Source organism: Chiloscyllium plagiosum, chromosome 35 (assembly GCF_004010195.1).
Source record: "Chiloscyllium plagiosum isolate BGI_BamShark_2017 chromosome 35, ASM401019v2, whole genome shotgun sequence".
NCBI classification, from domain to species: domain Eukaryota; kingdom Metazoa; phylum Chordata; class Chondrichthyes; order Orectolobiformes; family Hemiscylliidae; genus Chiloscyllium; species Chiloscyllium plagiosum.
In genome coordinates this window covers 21,470,077-21,491,200 of record NC_057744.1, presented here as the reverse complement: position 1 = coordinate 21,491,200, position 21,124 = coordinate 21,470,077, and the positions used below count along the sequence as shown (strand labels likewise).

At 39.5% G+C, this 21,124-nt stretch overlaps 1 protein-coding gene across 8 annotated transcripts in view; it reads right to left on the bottom strand.

Moving 5' to 3' along the window:
* LOC122540695 (potassium-transporting ATPase alpha chain 2-like) overlaps positions 1 to 21,124 on the bottom strand; it is a 118,556-nt gene that overhangs the window by 84,028 nt on the left and 13,404 nt on the right. For 7 of the 8 annotated variants that reach the window (XR_006309383.1, XM_043676799.1, XM_043676804.1 and 4 more), the window contains exons 3-9: positions 18,789 to 18,992; positions 15,591 to 15,704; positions 13,189 to 13,323; positions 12,226 to 12,343; positions 7,711 to 7,979; positions 4,546 to 4,744; positions 558 to 667 (exon numbers count right to left, since the gene is read on the bottom strand). Coding sequence is in view for 7 of the 8 variants with exons in the window: in XM_043676799.1 (XP_043532734.1) it covers positions 558 to 667; positions 4,546 to 4,744; positions 7,711 to 7,979; positions 12,226 to 12,343; positions 13,189 to 13,323; positions 15,591 to 15,704; positions 18,789 to 18,992 (1,149 nt within the window). In the remaining variant the exon portion in view is untranslated. The remainder of the gene's footprint in view (positions 1 to 557; positions 668 to 4,545; positions 4,745 to 7,710; positions 7,980 to 12,225; positions 12,344 to 13,188; positions 13,324 to 15,590; positions 15,705 to 18,788; positions 18,993 to 21,124) is intronic. The other variant, XM_043676803.1, reaches the window with a different exon arrangement.

Below are 21,124 nucleotides of genomic sequence, written 5' to 3'. Positions count from 1 at the left end.
TAAAGCCATGTACTCTGTACCAAAATAGTTTTTGTTGTTTCTTTATTCAGGGGACTACAGTAGCTGAATTATAATTAGCCTGATCAACTCAAGAGGTCATGGCAATTGTTCTGATGTATCACATGCCACATCAGAAAGTTCTAATAGGGCTGCATGAAAACATGCCTTACATATACGCAAGTCGGCCATTTATAGTAGGTGTACATGCTGTGTGTTTGCCTTGAGGGCAGCTGGCGTATGCTGAGGGGTTAGATGGATGTCTTGGTGTGCCATACAACAAGATGTTCTTCTCCCAGCCCTCCTCCAACAGATCTCTATTGACAAGCAGCCAATATGTCTGTGCAAAAGAGCACATCAATATGACATTGAATTTACTTCACTCAGCTACTTGCCTCATCCATTTACTTCCTCTCCTGTGATTTCCCTCCCTACATCTCCGACATTTCCTATTCACCATCAAGCTCCATTTATTGTCACGTTTCTGAGTATTTATTAGGTGCCTTCTTAGTATTAAAAAAAAAAGACTTTTGGAAGTGGAATAGTCAATTCTGTTGTACCTTCATAATTGGAATATCCTCCTGCCCTGGTTTGAATTCTGCTCGATTACAGAGTGCAATAATCCTGGCCAGAACTGCCCATGTTTGTGATGTTTGGTCAAAGTGCTGAGCTGTGAATGGATACAATAATTGTACATCAGTGATTCTTTCTAGTTTTGTATTTGCCCAAGACATTCTGCCAAAGAACAAAATAAATACCAAACTAGATTTTAACTGGAAATATGGCCCTGGTGCACATCCAACACATTCACACAACACTCAAAACTAAGTTGCTTATAGGAGAGGCAACTTCAACAAAGAAAAACAGCTGCTCAAATGTCTGAGTTCAGCCATGTTAAGCTTTTTCACTTATAACTAACCTTCATTTACACTATAATTTTCATGACATTAGGATATCCTAAAATCATTCATAATGCACAAATCAAGATTTTGATGGAGTAGTCTCCACTTGCCTGAAATGAGTACAACTCCAACACTTGAATTTGTCATCCCATCCACCACATACAATGTTCATTCTGTCTGCCACCAATAGACCACAGTAAGAGTATGTATCATCACGATCTAAGGAAACTCACCAAAATTTCTACAACCACATCTTCCAAACTTGAAATATCGACTGCCCAGAAAGACAGGAGTAGCAATGGAATGGGAAAGCTACCACCTCTAATTCCTCTCCAAATAAGATTCGTAACATCCTAACCTGGAAAGATATCACCTTTCCTTCTGTTAATGGGTCAAAGTCCTTGAATGTGCTATCAAACCGCATTGTGGATTTACCCACTCAGCACTAACACTAATGATTCAAACAGACTACTCCTTAGCAAGAGCCAATGGGATTGGATCATAAATGGTGGCCTTACCAGAGATCTCCACATCCAATAAATAAACAGGAAGGTGCTTCACAGCCAATTTGAAGAGTTGTAATGTTTGCAACCAAATTGGACACAGTATCTTTCCCCAGACTGTGACATGATAAAAATCAATATTCTTAAAGAGATTGTTTGATCATGAGTAAATATTGACCATACCACCAGGTTGACTATTTTTCTTTATAATATTATATCATCAAATGTTTTGTATTTAATAAAGAGAACAGACCAGACAATGTTTTAATGTCTCACCTGATTTGGACCCATTCAGCACTCCCTCAGTATTCCATGAGAGTATCAGCCTCAGAGAGTACTTAGACTCAAGTCTCTAAAGTCAGACTTAAACCCAGAAACATCTGTCTCACAGACAAGAATGTTACTAACTCAGCCATACTGACTAATGGAGTTGATACTTCCACACAAATATACATGGTCCCATTCTACATATGTACAGATGAAATATAAAACTTAAGGGATGACCAACAAAAAACATTTATGAGCACCTCTAAGGTGCTCTAAATGCCATTACTCTATGATTTAGCTGCTTCACCTGTTCTCAAGCTTTTTGCCTGACCTTTCACCTTGGATGAGCCGAATTTCAATCAATAATCAGGAATACTAAAGCCACTGTCTTTGGCCCATCATAAACATTGTTCCTATTTGACTGATGCCAGCACTATCCATGGTCACTGTCTCAGGTTATATTTTATCAGTTATTCTGACCAGAGGTGGACTTGCAAGCCTATCTGCTCTCCAAGATGGCCTAAATCCAACATTTTAATGTCACCATTTCCATCTCATTCAATTCCATCTGTTGCTGAAATCCTATCCATGTCGTTGTTAACTCCAAACTTGAGTGTTGCAACTCTTCTAGTTAGCCTCCCATCTACCATTTGTAAACTCAAGCTCATCCAAAATTCATCCATATTCCAATTCACACTAAGTCCCACTCATCCATGATTAATTACATAATTACATATTACATTCCTGAAGGGCTCATGCCGAAATGTCGATTCTCCTGCTCCTTGGATGCCGCCTGACCTGTTGCACTTTTCCAGCAACACATTTTCAGCTCTGATATCCAGCATCTGCAGTCCTCACTTTCTCTTAATTATATATTGTGTCATAGTACAACCAACAGCTAAATTTTAAAATCTTCATCTTTATTCTAAGATATATCTATACAACCTTAAGGAACTCTGTGTTCCTTCAACTCTTCGCTTCTCATGCAAGGTCATGTTTTACATCCTATTGTTGGTGACCAAGCGTTCAGCCATCTAGTATAGTCTAAGTACCAATCTAATCCTGAAATTGCCTTCACACAAAATCTTCACTTCCCTCATCTCCTCCATGACACTGATTAAAAGCCAAACACTTAACTACCTACCTTAGTGTCTCCTTCCTGGGTCCAATGCAAAATTTTGTCAGCTTACAATTATGACAAAGCTGCTCCCTTGACAAGATTATGCTGTCCATGTCATTTTTTTTCCAAAGAAGTCGTAAATGATACAGACTCTGAAAGGTCTGGGGTTGAAGGGTTTTCGGGCCAATTTGATAATAGCTAACAGATAATGCCTGAGGCAGAAGGCTTTCGAGTCTTAAAAAATCACACTTTTACAATGAAGGGGGAGTGGCCAGTTCTCCTAGATCACCTTTTCTCTGGTTTGATTTGATTTTTAGCAATGTGGAAAAAGGTGCTGGAGCCAAAAAAGCAGGTCCAGGCTGGTCCTTGCTCTCTTACGTCTGTCTTGTAAGAAGCTGTACCTGATTTTAACTTTTGTCCAAGAGTGTTTATGGGGATTATTGCAAGTAATCGAAACAGCATCATTAAGTTGGGATGATCTGTTGGATTTTCCAAGAGGTTAAGTTATTTGGTATTCTGTAGTTTGTGTTTAATTCAGTAATCATGTAAATAAATTCTGTTTTGTTTAAAACTAAGTGGTTTGACCAGTGGCATCTCTTTGAATATCCACTTTACACCTGCTTAGAACTACTAGGGTTTGGGCTACCTTCTTGAAATGTTTTGAGAGGTCTTTCCTGGGCCATAATACAATATTGTGATTCTGTGTTTGCTCTACTCTAAAATACCTTATTGGGTTCAAGCCGCATACAAGTATGTATACTTGTCATAACTCTGTTGTATTATATAATAAAAATAGGTTAGCAAAGAAAAAAAAGCACACCAGCTTCTAGGAATGCATTTATTGCTTTTAAAGATATGCAAAAGCCTGGAAAATGCCAATAGTTTAACAATAAATATGTTCAATTTGTGATTTCATATCAGTAATTTCAGGAGTATAGAGTGGTGGATATTTAATCTTGTCTTATACACACTGACAAATTACAGTGTGAAGTTGTTGGCTGATCAACACTACAGGTGCTGAACTCATGAGTTTGTCAAGTCAGATTGATTAATGCTGGCATCATTGGTGCTTAAATATAACTTGCACTATTTTGGAAGGTACAGAATTCATGCGTGAGCCTAACTGTCATTTCACACCACATTGCAGCAGAGGCAGCAAACTGCTTGGTTGCACTGATAGCTGGAGTGCTATAAATTTGAGCTACGATTCTAAGGATTTTCATCACAAGAGATATTGGAGTCAATGTCTCACTTGCATTGCAATGGATTGAGAATGGCCAGCAAATGTTGGAAAAGATACCTTGTGATATAAAAAATAAATCACTTATAATTATTGAGATTGCAGTAAATGTATGGTTAATTTTAGTGATAGTGCTAAAGTGATGTGCATTAAAACCCTTGTATGTGTTACTTAGCTGGCGGATAGTCTAATTAAGGTGTGAGCTAAAAATCACAGAGAGCGAGTGTAGAATGGAATTATAACATGACTGCATTAGTCAATACAGCTAGCACTCAAAATTAAACCCTCTTGATTGTTTGAACTTATTTACAATTCAAACAATTATCCATGTTAAAAGTAGCAGCACAGAAATCAAAATTACTGTTTCAAGTTATCTTTGGGCAATTGACAAGAATTTACTGAAAAAGATGATAAAGCTAAAATACGTGAATCATCTCTGAGCTAAGAAGTCAATCAGAAAATAATCAGTAAAATTAGGACAACAGGAATACAGATTTAATCACAGTCTTCCATTACCTGACTGTTCTTCACTAGTATCTGCTGCATGGTTTTGATTATCAAACCAAAGATGTGCTACAGTCATGCGATTCTGTGTAAGTGTCCCTGTTTTATCGGAGCAGATAACAGATGTGGATCCCAGAGTTTCAACAGCCTCCAGATTCTTTACCAAGCAGTTCTTTTTGGCCATTCTTTTGGCTGTCAGTGTGAGGCTAACCTGCAAAAAAAAAGTGAACTTATGTTTGTTATCCGAGGTCATATTAGCATGTGATAAAGATCTAAAACCATGTCATCAAATAATTCTAAATAACAACAATGCAAGCAACTAAATAGCAATGATACTAGATTTTTGGGAAGAAAATGATCAGATTTATGAAAAACAAACAATAACCCATAATTTACATTTGGAGATATTTGTTATGTTAATGTAAAATTCCTCATTCACCACTTTTGAGAGAATTAAGATTTTGAGACAAACACATCATATTCCACAGTTATATATAAAAGCCCAGCAGTTGAACCCGTCACTCAATGGCCATTCAAGCCATAGCTTCAAGAGAGACTGTTATGACCCTGGCAGATTTTAGTACTGGACAAGTCAGGTCGAGAGTGAAATCTGGCTTGTTAGACCCTAACTTTTTTTTCCTAAAAAACCCAGTGGCAGTCAATTCCTGAACACATTCGCAATGTACTTTTAACACAAGTAAAAAATATTAATTAAAACAAAGAGGAAAGAACTATGTCCTATTGTATTCTCAACAAAAAGCTTGAAAAGTCATCATTGATAACACCAGAAAGAAAAATCAATTTCTCACTATTCCTTTCATCCCAGTTATATCTTTACAAATGCCAAATCTTAATGAAGAGCCTTCACTATCTGCATAATAATGCTTTTCATTCAGGTCTGTTCTGTTGTAACCAGTTTCTTTTCAGTGCATTTTGGTATATTTACTGGCAGTACTTCCTCAGCTGATTTCACTCCCTGAAACACCTGAACCAAACTGCTAATTAAACTCACTACTACTTGTAACTTTAGGGAAACTTGAGTTCCCTTAATGACTGCAGGAAACAGAGTTTGAGTCATAGGGATGTACAGTACGGAAACAGATCCTTCAGTCCAACTCTTCTATGTAGACCAGATATCCTAATTTAATCTAGTTCCAGAATTTGACCCATATCTCTATAAACCCTTCCTAATCATCCACCCATCCAGTTGCCAGTTAAATGTTGTAATTGTACCAGCCTCCACCACTTCCTCTGACAGCTCATTCCAGACACACATCACTCTCTGCATGAAGAAGTTGCCCTTTAGATCCCTTTTAAGTCTTTCCCCTCTCACCTTAAACCTATCCCCATTAGTTTTGGTCTCCCCCACCCTGGGGAAAAAACCTTGACTATTCACCCTATCCATGCCCCTCATGATTTTATAAACCTCTTTAAGGCCACCCTTCAGCCTCCGACACTCCAGGGAAAATAGCCCCAGCCTATTCAGGCTCTCCCGATAGCTCAAACCCTCCAACCCTGGCAACATCCTTGTAAATCTTTCTGAGCCCTTTCAAATTTCACAATATCCTATCTATAGCAGAGAAGATAGAATTGAATACATTATTCCAAAAGTGGCCAAACCAACCTCCCAACTCCTACACTCAATGCACTGACCGATAAAGGCAAGCATACTAAATGCCTTCTTCACTATCCTGTCTACCTGGGACTTGCCTTTCATGGCACTATGAACCTGCACTCCAAGGTCTCTTTGTTCAACAATACTCCCCAGGACCTTACCAGTAAGTGTATAAGTTCTACCCTCATTTGCCTTTCCAAAAGGCAGCACCTCACATTTATCTAAATTAACCTCCATCTGCCATTCCTCAGTTCATTGGCCAATCTCATCAAGGCGCCATTGTGCTCTGATATAACCTTCTTCGCTGTCCACTGCACCACCAATTTTGGTATCATGTGCAAATTTACTATCTATACCTCCTATGTTCATATCAAAACCATTTATATAAATGACAAAAAGTAGTGGACCCAGCACCAATCCTTATGGCATACCATTGATCACAGTCTCCAGTCTGAAAAGTAACCCTCCATCACCACCCTATGTCTTCTTTGGGTCTGTTATGGATCCAAATGGCTAGTTCTCCCTGTATTCCACATCATCTAACCTTGTTAACCAGTCTACCATGAGGAACCTTGCTGAACACCTTAGTGAAGTCAAAATAGATTGCATCCACTGCTCTGTCTTCAATCCTCTTTGTTACTCTTACAAAAATCTCAAACCGAGTTTGTGAGATGCAATTTCCCATGCACAAAGCCATGTTTACTATCCCTAATCAGTCCCTGCCATTCCAAGTACATGTGAATCCTGTCCCTCAGGATCCCTCCAACAACCTGCCCACCACCGATGTCAGGCTCACTGTCCTATAGATGCCTGACTTTTCTTTACCACCTTTCTTAAATAGTGGTACCATGTTAGCCAACCTCCAGTCTTTCAGCACCTCACCTGTGCTGTGGGAAGCTAGGTAAGTGATTGCTGGGCCCCTTGCTGAGATACAAGTATCTCAGCTTACTATCCCTAATCAGTCCTTGCCATTCCAAGTACATGTGAATCCTGTCCCTCAGGATCCCTCCAACAACCTGCCCACCACCGATGTCAGGCTCACTGTCCTATAGATGCCTGGCTTTTCTTTACCACCTTTCTTAAATAGTGGCACCATGTTAGCCAACCTCCAGTCTTTCAGCACCTCACCTGTGACTATTGATGATACAAGTATCTCAGCAAGGGGCCCAGCAATCACTTACCTAGCTTCCCACAGAGTTCAGGTACCTGATCAGGTCCCAGGGATTTAATCTCTGGCACACACCACACTGACTCACTGACTGAATTGTTCTGTCACTGTGTCACTGTCACTGGGCAACAGCAATTTTTCCTATCCCTTTTCTTTAGATGCACTGAAGTGTTAAGCGCCATCTCCACTCCAAATCAAGTTGTAAAACTTCTTAGAACATATGTAAGCAAACCAAGCCCCCAGCTTCCAAGCTCACAAAACACCTCTATAAAATTGAGCAAAACCACATTGTCTCTCGTTAGCACAAAAAAATACAAAATATAATTAAAGTTACATTAATATATTGTCCTTAACAAGATCAGGAGCGAGACCTGGTGTGGTGTTGTTAACTTACAGTGAGGGTGGCCAGGAGGCCTTCAGGCACATTAGCAACAATGATGCCAATCAAGAAGATGATGGAATCCAGTAGTTTGTATCCCAGACTCATGGCAAGGATGAAAAACACCACTCCTATAGTTACAGCCATTCCCGTAACAATACAGACAAAGTGTTCAATTTCAATCGCGATGGGTGTCTTCAAATTATGTACTTCTGATGCAAGAGATGCAATTGCTCCAATCATAGTTTGATCGCCGGTGCTGATCACCATGCCAGTTGCTGTGCCTTTGAAAATAATAATTTCAGAATGAGAAACAGACACATTTGTGGCAAGACATTTTTGATTGCAATATGACTCCCATCTTAATGCCCCCCATGACATCTGACAGAGGGTCAGGGTGAGACGTTAATATGTTCTAGCTCCCTCCCACCTTTAAAAATAGAAGTCCAAAAATTGCAGCCTGAAAGATGTGCCCAAAAAGGTTGGGTTTCAATCTTATTCTGAAGTACATGGCCTAATGACATTTATCAACATGATAGATAATGAGGCTCTGTGGGTCTGGCACTCAAATCTGTGAAGCACCACAGAATGTTTTATTACCTTAAAGGCCCACCCTACCAATATTTATTTCATCTGTAAGCAAGCTATTAATCATACACTGACATTTATGTCTTAACCCAAGAGTTTCTCTCAAATAGGTTTGTTAGGAAATGTTGAATTATTTGGTAATAAGAAGCTGGCTAAAACCCAAGGTTACCTCCTCATTCTTTGCAAATCTTCTCATTTTCAGTAAATCACATGAAAACTTCCTTCACATCATAAAGATAATTATAAGAAGCAAGATTTATAAAGCTTGCATTAACAGAATTTATTCTCAGGCAAGAAAGTACCTACTTTTAAAATATTTGAAACCTAAACCTACCAAACAATTTGAGTACAACACTCACATTTTCCATTTAAACCAGGAACTTGTTACAAATAAAACATAAATACTTTGTCATGCAGAATAAATTATAAATTGCATGCATATTTACAATATATAACCATAAAGCAATGCTGTACTCTTTTATTATTTTGATTTGTCTCAGCTATGAGATGCCCTTTCTATGACTAGCCAACTAACATTCAAGTGGATAAGCTGACACAAGAAGATAGTTATCATCATTTGGACAAAGTCACCTCGAAATCAGTAGAATCACGTCAGAGTGTGATTAATAAAGTAATAAGGAAGAGGAGAATTAGTAGGTCATTTTGCTTTTTTACCCTGTTCTGCCATTGAATAGAATCTGAAATATAGCCTTAAATACACTTGAGTGCAATTGTCCGTCAAAAAACCTGTCTAACTCAGTAACAAATATGTTCAATGGTCCAAACTCCAGTACTTTTCCTGGTGGAAGAGGAATCTAAAGTCTAACAATCCTATGAAAGATAAATAAAAATCCTGTTCATCTCCACCATTAATGAGAGAACTCTCATTTTCAAAACAGTGTTCCCAAGTTCTAGGTTTCCCCACAATAAAATATCCTCCCAGTGTCTAGTCAATGAAGCCCTCTATCAGAATCTTAAATGCTTCAATAAAATCACCTCTCATTCTTAACCCCATTGTGAATAGGTCCAACCTGTTCATTCTTCCCCCAGATTACAAACAGCTCATTGCAGAAATCAGCCTACAGAACATTCTCTAAACTGCTTCCAATTCAACTATATTCTTCCTTAAGTATGCAGTATTCAAGATTTGGTTATATTAATTTTTTGTACATCACAGAAGACACACTTCCATAAAACTATGGACATCCTGAGGAGCATACTCCTGCCACTGCCTATCCATTATCTACAAGACATATATCAAGAATGCAATGGAACACTATCCAAATGCTCAGATTGGGTGCAGCTCAAACATTCACAAAGTTTGACACCATCAGGACAAAGCAGCCCTCTTGATTAGCACCCAATCCACAACCTTCAACATTCACTCCATTCACCATTAACTCTCAGTGGCAACAGTGTATTCCCATCTACAAGATCAATGTAACAACCCATTCAGTCTTCTTGGACAACATTTTCTCCATACACAACCTCTGCCACCTAGAAGGGCAAGGGCAGCAGATGCATAGAAGCACCACGGTCTACATTGCCCCCTCAAAAATGTACTCCTTCCTGATTTGGAACTATATCACCACTCCTTCACTGTTGCTGTGTCGGAATCCTGGAATTCCATCTGAACAATATTGTGGGCATCCTTATACCCCAAGGATTGCAACAATTCAAGACAACCACATTCTCCAGAGTTATTATGGTTGGGTAATAAATACTGCCCTAACCAGCAAAGTCTACATCCTTAAATGAATGAAACAAAAAAAAAAGCTTTTTTGTAGTAAAGACCAATATTCCATTTGCCCTTTGAATTAATTGCTGTATGTGCAAGCTAATATTTTGTGAAGCAAGTACATGGATATCCAGATTCCACAGTATTGCAGCATTTTGCTATCTCTATCAATTTTAATAATATTCTGTCTTTTATTCTCCCTGCCAATTTTGACAAGTTCCCATTTTCCTATATGATACCCAGTCTACCATTTTCCCCTGTTCACAATCTATAACCCTTTGCAGGCTCTCTCTCCCAACTCTCTGCCCTGCATATCAGAGGTGAATTTGCTGATACTTTCCATCCCTTCACCCAAGTTATTCATTTAGATCTTTACTTGTTAAAGTCTGTTAGGGCTGTCCATGACTAAGTAGCACAAAATGGCCAACAGGTGCCCGTGGCTAGTGGCTGACAATAGTCAGAGGGCTTGGGAAAAATATTTGCTTAACGTAGTCTTCACAAGTAAAACAACAGTAGCTCGGTAGACTCAAGGTTACTGGATTGGGATAGAATGTGGAGATCAGTTGCTTAGCATAAGATATAGAGAACATGTCACACTAATTAATTGTTTCTCTAGATTACTTACTCCAACTGTTACAAGATTAAGAGTAGGTTTTAGTTAGGATTCTTCAGATAATCATAGATATAGATTCTGAAATAGTTATAGAGCCACCTATATACAAAAAATACTAAAAGCATTAGAGGAAAACATTCAAACCAGTCTCACACAGTAAAAGTAGCCCCCATATCATTGCAAGGAGAAGTGAATCATAGGTATAGAGACAAGCAGACATTGGAAAGTGGATTGAAAGAACACATTAAGACATAACTTGTTAGCTAAAGAATTCTAACATTAGGTGCAACCACATAACTTTGTGGAACTGATCAAAAATCAATATTCTTTTGCATTTTCTGTAATGAGGAATTTAATAGGTTCTGAAGTGATTGGCAAGTATCCAATTAATTGGCAGCTGACACAATGCAGCTGGCAAATGTTACTTGGTATGCAGTATCTATTGTGAAACGCCTCAGGAAGGAAGGCAAGAAAGTCTGGGAAACAGCACGAAGGACTATGGGTGGACCACAAGCCTGTCTATCTCTTTGTCATTCAGTGATCTGATTAGCTTAATTGGAAATACATTGAAATTGCTGAGGAAATCTTGAACTGTATAACATGCTGTACTAGAGAACCAATTAAAACTCGATGCCACTGACTAATAGCAATCAAAGAGGGGGCATGTGTGCTTTAAGCTTAAATTGTATAAGTTCAGACATTCTGAAGCTATCTTATTTCTCTGGAGAAATTAAGCTGTAAATCACAATGAAGGTTACCTGACACCATCCCACGAGTCAAACTCTGTGAGATCTAATAAAGTCCCAGCACATATCCAAGTGGCGGTCCACTAATTACAGCTTGAAAATAATCCATTTTCCTGATTCTCTTCCTATTGGTTAGCCACTCCTTTATTCATACTAATACAGAGGAAACTTGATTATCCTAATACCAATTATCCAATGGAAACATTACATCAAAGATGTGTTTCCAACAGTGATCGTGTCTTTTGTTTACAATGCTTAAACAATCACCATCTCCAAATGACTCTCTCTCTCCCCACACTTTCCCTGGAGTTCTACCCAGGGGTGAACCCTAAACCCCCTTCCCTAGACAATCTCTTCAACATTGTCCTGCACAGGGCAAAGGTGGAACCTGTCAAAAAAGGTGCACTAAAAAGTTGTGTGTATGGCTGTGGCTGTGTTTGTGTGTGTGCACGCGCACTATTTGTAGACTTACCCCATAAAGGCTACTGTTGTTGGTGTCCAGTCCAGGTGCCCCGGAGAGATGGCAGTTGTATATGGGGTTGGGGGGAGTGGGGGTTGGCGGGGTTGGGGAGCAGGCGCTCTGTGCTGCTGCAGTCTCCTGAACAGGGAGCCCCAGAGGAAAGGCACTTGATCGATTAACCGAATAATCGATTATCCAAACGAAATATTGCCCGCCCATCAAGTTCGGATAATCGAGGTTCCCCTGTATATCTTTCTCAAAATGGAAAGCTCTTACCTTCTGAGTAATCTTTTAAGTCATGATTTCTGTTGCACAGGTGATGAGGAACTAGAAAGTACTAAGAATAGCTGTATGGAACTGTGTCTCTTTCTACCCATCCTCCTACCTTCAAGGCAAGTGGTGGAGTAGAACACAATATTCTTTGTTTCAAGGATATTCTCATGTGTAAATTCAGTGGAACGAGACTGTGCTTCAGACTCGCCAGTCAAGCTTGAGTTATCCACCTGCCAGGAAGCAGCAAGTCAATTAAATCTTGTACAGAACTGCATTCAAATTATTAGTAAAACTATCTGGATCATTTCAAATAAATTTGAAATTGCTTTCTGAAAACATAACCTGGACTACATTGTGAAGGCGATAAGTTCAAGAGAAATGGTAGCAGTGGTAATTTCATTCAAGTGAACCAGAGGCACTAGCTCCAGAGAAAAGCAATTGAATCCTCCCTAAGTAGCCAATAGAATTTAATAAACTTGTAACAGTTGTCATGACAAAAATCATTTGTAACATTGGTTCACTAGTGTTTCTTCATATTCTTTCATAGGATATGGGATTTATTGGTATTTTTTGTTAATCTTGATTCAACCACATTACTGTGAATCTGACAAGAGCCTAAAGTCTCATGTAGGCCACACCAGTTAAAGGTAGCAGGATTTCTTCTTAGAAAGGACATTGGTGAACGAGATGGAGTTTCATCACCATCGTTGATAGTTTTATCAAACTGTACTGAGATCAATTCAAATCCTACCAGCTGTAATGTTGGCCTTGAATGCACATTCCCAGGGTATCAACTTGGGCCTCTGGATTTTCAATCCAGGTACATTACCACCATCTCCCCTGCATTATCAACTGAAATTTGCCATTGGCTAGCCTACTATGTAACTTCAGATCATTTGTATGCTCAAGACATCAATTGATAGTAGGATGCCAGCTTTTCCTATTTGTTATCTATAATGTAAAAGGCACCAAATAAAAAGATTATTTTAAAGGTTGTACTGTGAGCTCTAAAAATAGATTCTCTTTTACAGCAGTCTTTGCTGGCTTGCCTGTTAATTTTTAAAAAATGGTCTACCTTGCAACCCTGAGCAGAGAGCAGACGGAGATCTGCTGGAATTTGGTCACCAGCTTTAATCAACACAATGTCGCCAACAACCAGTTTATCTGCTGTAATCATTTGCTTCTCACCATCTCGAATCACAAGGGCTTGCTGAAATAGAACATGGATCATTATAACAAAATTCATTCAACAAGAACCTATGTCATCTGTATCTATTTCTCAGTTTTGTACAAGTAAGAAATGATTTTCTTGACCAAACCAGAACCAAGATTAATGTTGAAGTTTACACAGAGAATGGTGGAGACAATTTTAGTAGTATCTGTGGAGACAGAAATAGAGGTACCATTTTGAGTCTGGTTTGACTCTTCTTTAGAATTTTAGAAGCATTAAAAATCCTAAGTTAGATGCTATCACTTTCAAAAGGCAATAATTAGTTCTTTAGGATGGTAGAATTGCTAGCGTTTATTTTCCATTCTTTCTATCTCATGTCCTAAGGTGATGGTATGCAGCCTTCTCCTTAAAACTTCCTGGTAACTAATGCATGTAACTGTTCAATGTTCAGCCCCTTTCATAACTCCTCCGATACTGAAGCAGTCCGTATCGAGATACGGAAAGAACTTGATAACATTGAGGCCTGGGCTGATAAGTGGCAAGTAACATTCATGCCACACAAGTGCCAGGCAACGACCACCTCCAAAAAAGACAATAATCTAACTATTATCCCTCGACTGCAGTTTCTGGGTATTCCGTCCGAGGAAGCCGTTAACTGAACTGTGATGAACCTTGTTTTAAGTTCACTTTTTCTCTTACTATATATGAATTCTGCCATTAATATAGGCACCATGGCATGGTGACTTATAAAACTTTTCACTATATTTTTTATGTAAAAGCACATGTGACAATAAATTGCTATTCTAGTCTACATTTAATGGAATTACATTGCTGAACTCCCCCGCTATCAACATTCTGGGTGCTACTATTAATGAGAAACTGTACTGGACCAGCCATATACACACTGTGGCTATAATAGCAGGTTAGAGATTAGGAACACTGTAATATCTGTCTCCCTAAAGCCGTCCACCATTTATAAAGGCATGAGTAAGGAGTGTGTTGAGATATTCTCCACTTCCCTGGGTGAGCATAGCTTCAGCAACAATGAAGCAGCTTGACACTAGCAGGAACAAAGCAGCCTGCTTAATTGGCACCCTACCCACCATCTTCAACGTCCACACCCTTCGATACTTATCCACCGTGGCAACAGTGTGAATAATCTGCAAGATACAACACAGTAGCTCAGGAAGACCCCTGCAACAGTACCTTCCTAACCCAGGAACTCCAACATCTAGAAGGGTAACACCCACATGGGAACACCACCACTTGCAAGATTCTGTCCAAGACACATACCATCTTGATTTGGACCTATATCACATTCTTTCAGTGTCACTGGTCAAAGTGCCTTCCTAACAGCATTGTCGCATCTCTACACACCCAGAACTGTAGTGTTTCAAGGAGGCAGCTCACCACCATCTTTTCCAGGGCAATAAAGGATGGGCAACAATGAAACTCACATCCCACAAATGGATTTAAGAGAAACAATTGATTGCATAGTCAATCCAGTCAAGAGTTAGTTTTAGACTGGAATTGCTTAAAGGCTACACCAGCTGAATTTCCTTTCTCAACAGGCATTAGTGAACTAATTGCATTTTTAAAACCACAGTGCCAGAAGCTCAGGCCCATCCAAAAGCTGGGAACAAAGGTCAGCAGATGATTTTAAAAAAAAAAGGTTAGTACAGACTGCATTCGAGATTCTTAGATCCATCCAGCCCCAGGCTATTTTTCTGGAATTGAGGCAGGGCTACGCAACTGCATGATTAAAGGAGCTGACTGCTTCCTAGGCAGACTGAGATTTCCATGAGTGGTGGGAGCCAGATCAGCCACTTGAAGTTGGCCTCCCAAAATCATGGCAAGGCTCTCTTTGCAGAGCCGCGTGCAGCAACATTCACTGGCTACCCCATAGACAGTTCCTTATCCAAATTCCACCACTCCTCCATTCTTTAGGATTGAAAAGGTTGAGAACAGGCACCTACATTCTGAACCACCTTCCCCCTTACCTTCCATTACATCCTAATCCTACATTCAGCATGCGAGGCCCTCCAGTTGGTGCTCTGCATCAAGAGCTTACTGCCATCAACAGTAGATGGCAGAGCAAATCACTGGCTATTAATCAACTTAGGGAAAATCATTGGCAACGGGTGGCTGTTGCCCACACAGCATTAGCTTTGACACCCATTTGAGCTCAACAGAGGGGCTCAGAAGCCGCAGGAAAATTCTGCACTCACGTTTTGGTTCAATTGAATTCTAATTCTTATAATGCCATGAGCACCATCGATAGTTGAAGAATAAATTATATTACCCACCTGAGGAACCATCCTGTGAAAGCTGGCCATGATATTGGTGCTCTTTGCTTCTTGGTAGTAGGCAAAACAGCCCGTGAGTATGACAACTCCAGCCAGCACAACACCTAAATATAACTGATGAGATAAAACCGTTACCAAGAGAGCTCCAGTTTCATATTACTCCTTAACATATTAGAAGTGATATTAATTAAGTCAAACCTAAGTCTGCACGCTTCAATATTTCTGCTTGTATGTGCATCCCCAACCATCTTTTGCCACACAGTGACTTGTCGTCATCAAGCCCATTTTCCTCTGAGATCTTCCTCTGATTCAGTTCTCACAGAACTGAACAATAACTCCATTCCTTCTGCCATGACTCAATGCTCCAGCTGCAATGGGTTTCCTTCAGGTCTGTGCACCCTCACATTTACAGATACACAAAATGTCAGATTAATGATCTAGATGCTCATTTGTTAATGCAGCACCTCTCAGTAATTGCAATAGAGCTGATTCTACTCAAACGTAATTTCAAACATAGCATGTTTAATAGCTAAAAAATACTTCATATGTTTCCTTGCATCAAATCACAAAATATATTCAGTGCAAACTAAATGGTGGTTCAATTTGTAAATGAACAACAAGTCCACAGGAACCTATGTTGACACAGATTTGAGCACCATGTCAGGATGTATAGAGGGCTGAGCTTAGAATGGAATGCAAGGGGTGGGCTAAAAACTCAGGAGGGAGTGGTGGGAGCAGGGTACAGAGGAACCTCAAATATCCAGCATTCGATTATCCAAATTTCAGATTATCCAAACAAGATCGCAAGTCCCCAGTGCTTGGCTAAACTGTGTTATCCGGCATTTGATTATCCAAAGAAAATACTCCCCACTTATGTCATTCAGAAAATCGAGGTTCCTCTGTACATGTTGTCTTCCCAGCACTGGCATTTTGCAGCAGTGAGGAAGATGGAAGTAAGAACACTGTCTGTCCAGCGATTAATTGCAATACTTAAACAATTGAAGGCTTCTTCCTGTCATCACTGACATTTCTGACGAACAGAAACAGGACCCTCAGACATTGGGCTATTGTGCTCTCACCTCGTAAATAGTATTAGTCTTGAGTAGGTCTTCTATTCTGGCCTACCACATCTCATACCTTGCTGCAAGGCTGACATCCAATGAGTATCAAAACCAAGCAGAGTCCCAGCCATGATCACCGAGGTCAGTGGCACTGCTTGGACCAAAAAACTCGCAGGTCTTAGAAGCAGGGTCTTATCCCTAAAAGTGTGGGTAGCCTGAACACAGCTCATTAGTTGCTAGATTGGTGCAAAATATGGTGGAATCCCAAACCCAAACAACCCAAGCAGTGTTATCTGCAACAGCTCATCATTGGAGTCTACAGTCACCCCACAAAATCTAACTCAGGGACTACAATGATGAACAGTAAGGTCCAGACCAGGCCTGACAGTCAACCCCAGCCCCACTTGCAAACAGGCAGTAACTGGCAGTTCCTCAGTGAAGTGAGTGTGTGACAACCAACACACTGTAATTGGAGGGGAAAACATTACCTTTGTAGTAGTATCAAATGGAAAAGTAAATCGGTGGCCAAGGCTAATGCTGTGGTGAAGCAATTTAAAATCCTACCCCAACAGCAGAGGAAACTTCAATTCATACATCTGGAACATGCAAAAGAATGTCCTTCAGGGAAGGTATCCCTATCCATTCTGGACTGCCTGTGACTCCAGACTCACAGCAATGTGGCTGACATTTAATTGCTGTCTGAAATGTCCAAGCAATCCATTCAGTTCAAGGGCATTTGGATGGGGAACAAATGTTGGCCTTCCAGTGAGGGCCATATCTTGTGAAATAATAAAAATGTTCAATTGTCTAGAGTTTGCTGTATTATACCTGATCCTTCTTCTTTGTACTGTGTGCAATTAATTAAGCCTGGGTATGATGATTTAGGTAACAAATGAAGCAAGCAGCTGTAATCATGAAAGTGCAGATATTTTAGAGCCTTGAATATAACCCGTGTCATCTTAGCATATCTCCAATATACAATAATTCAAAACAATGATAGTTATTAAAGGGGAGCTGAAATAAGCGATTTATACCCTTGAAACTATTTACACATTCCATGAGACAATGGATGATCTGCGACCTAACTCCCATATCTATTCCGTACACGTTTGATGAATTTCACTAAAAACAATCTCAGGTTTAAAATTAACAATTGATTGAATAGTAACTGAAGATTGTGGAATAGAATTTCAATTTCAACAATTCTCTACACCTAGAAGTGTTTCCCAATCTCACTCTGAAAGATCTGGCTCTGATTTGGACCGCTTGCTGCTATGTTATAGACTTTCTAAACAGCAAAAAAAAAGGTGTTTCTCAACTCTACATAGTGTGGCAGTCTAAGTAAATGAAATCAGGTGAAATTTCTTCACGCAGAGAGTGGTAATTTTTGAATTTTCTGTCACAAGAAGCAGTTAAGTCCAAAATATTGAATGTTTTTAAGGAGTTAGATAACCTTCCGAGGTCCAAAGGTATCAAAGGATATGGCGAGAAACAGGAACAAGTATTGAGTTGGATGATCAGCCAGGATGTTGTTGAATGGTGGAGCGGGGTCAAAGGGCTGAATAACCTACTCCTGCTCCTATTTTCTACGTTTCTACATTTCCCTTGATATTTTGAAAATTTAAATCAAACCCACACATTAACTTCCTAAATTCCAGGGAATATGACACAGGTGTATGCAATCTCACCTGGAGTCTAGATATCATCCTGTTATAAGTATGCTGCACTCCCTCAGAGGCCAGAGTCTCCTTTCTATGGTGAGGGACAATGAAGAGCACAATGGTCTAAATAGGAAAGGGATCCCATCAGGGTTGAAGTGAAGTGGCTGCCTGAAAATAAACCAATTTTGTGGTGGTCTCATACAGGTACTGGGCTCCTTATTTAAATTTTTACTTGCACCTGTTTGAAGCGTGGGCAATCCATGTCTTTTTCTTGGTCCCTCCCAAATACAATAGACAATGCACTTTGTATCTATTATAGTGGAGGCTTTCAAAGTCATCTACAGACAAATAAAATTAGCTCTATAGGGCCAATTATCAGGGCCGTTAATTTCCTATTCATTTCATCTGAGAATCATTCAATTTTAAAAATAGACACTACCCAAATTTCACTGAAAATCTTAGTATGACTCACTTACATTGTCTTTGGCTGCATGATTGCCTTCTCCTGTTTGAATGACATAAGCAAGCCAACAGAGTATAGCTCCAACCCAAAGCAGAAGGGAGAATCCACCAATCATTTGCTTCAAGAACTTGACTATCTCAGGGATCTGTTTGGGAGGCGTGAGCGCATTGGGACCATCCCGAGCCAGGATCTCAGCTGCTCTTGCACTAGTCAGACCCTGTAATAAAACCATTAGAGCTATAGAAGTAATAAGGGAATTCATGCCAAACATGATAGCACTCAAAGTAACCTAAAGGTTTAACCAGGCATAAGCTAATCTATTCAATTTGACCTGGCTCTTAAAGATTTTACTATTCATCAAAAACTTCATTCTATTCTCAATCATTATTTCCCTTTATTGAAGATTATTGATAACTCATATCCTTGCAAATAATTTCTAAAGCCTGAATTTGAACATCAACACTGGCAGACAACCACAAATTAAACAGTGTGCATAGACAGCAAGTTCCTGAATTTAGACGCTACTGTGAATTTACAAAAACAAACATTCTGTTCACGAACAGAAGCAGAAAGCCATATTACATTTGAAAGGGTCTTTTTGTGAAACATACACATTGCAAATTTTGGCTAAGCTACAAATATAAGAAAACCTAGATTCATAATCCAAGCAGACCATCAGAGGCATGTTGAAAAGTGATATAGGCATCAGCTACCATTACACCTACTACTCGTTCTACGATTTAGCAGAGACAATTGAGTTATCTTTTTCTCATCGATTATTTTATCATGAGCCACACAAACACACTTAAATGGTAGCATTCAGGCTTTCATGCTGGATTTTCCATCCAGGAGCAAGAAACAGGAGAAGTCTTAGTTTCCAGTTTTCAAATTTGCCCCTAGGGGTAGAACAATCACTCTTTGCAAATTTCATGTGAATACTCCATAACTAGCCTAGAGAGTGTTTCCTTGTTCAACTGATGGCAGTGGATGGATTCAAAGATGAGGGCCAGACAGCGGCCTTGTGAACTAAAAAGGAGTAATGGGTTAAAATGTTTGACAAGTAACAGGGAAAGTTCTCTAGCAGGGAGACACCCACTTTATAACATTTTGTAAGAAAAAGACAAAACAAATAAATCCACCAAAAAGACTATTGTTGTTCGGATGTAAAGACATTTCTCTTGGGTGCCCGTTGACTGCACCCACACCTGCACCTAAGCAGACAGACCTATCTGACAGACAGACAGATGGATTTGTTAACCTGACTAGAGAGCTACTGATGAGCAAGGGTGATGTCTAAATAGACATTAAGAGACATTCATTAAGGCTGACAGATTATTTTGAAAACTAAGAGCAAGTGAAAGCAAAGAAATTGATTGGGTGATAGGAGACAGAGTGTCAATAATGTATTTCACAGATTAACTGGATATGAAAACTGTAGGTTTTCAGCTTCAAGTTTTAATGAGCACTGCAATAAGTAGGATGAAAAGCAAAGAATCTTTTTTGCAAAACAAACAAAGAACACTGGAAAAAAGAAACTCAGCAAATCTGGCAGCATGTGTCGAGAGAGAAACAAAATTAACATTTTGAGTCTGTTATGACTCCTTCAAAACTGAAGAACTGAAGAGCATACTTCCCTTCTAGGTATGCCCACATTGAAGAAGTTCTGCTTTTCTCTCCAATTCTCAACATCCATGGTTTTTTAGTTTTAAAACTTTATATTCAAGTTTGTGTAACACTAAGCTAAGATTCACATAAAGTTGTGTGTATAGAATATGAAAGGTGACAGAATAAGCGTGAAAGGATCAGGGCTTTCGATTTAGAGTTTTCAGACCAAATATTAAGGTAGCCAAAAAGAAGAATTTGAACAGATTTGACAGATAGAATGGATATAATTGTTGTCACACATTGTTCTCACAACAATGGATTGGTTGTGCTCAAGATCAAAGATAAAGCACTTATCCCCTGAATCTTGGCCTAAGTACTATCAGTTTAATCTTGCAGTAACAAATGGGTATAAAAACAACTGCATTAACGCCATTTTAAAAGAAAAAGTTAAGTCATGAACTCAGTTTAAAGATTAGTTGCTGGAAAAGTGCAGCAGGTCAGGCAGCATCAAAGGAACAGGAGAATCGACGTTTCGGGCATAAGCCCTTCTTCAGGAATGAGGAGGATGTGCTAAACAGGCTAAAATAAAAGGTAGGGAGGAGGGACTTGGGGGAGTTGCGTTGGGAATACGATAGTTGGAAGGAGGTTAAGGTGAGGGTGATAGGCCGGAGAGGGGGTGGGCGCGGAGAGGTCAGGAAGAAGATTGCAGGTCAAGAAGGCGGTGCTGAGTCTGAGGGTTGGGAC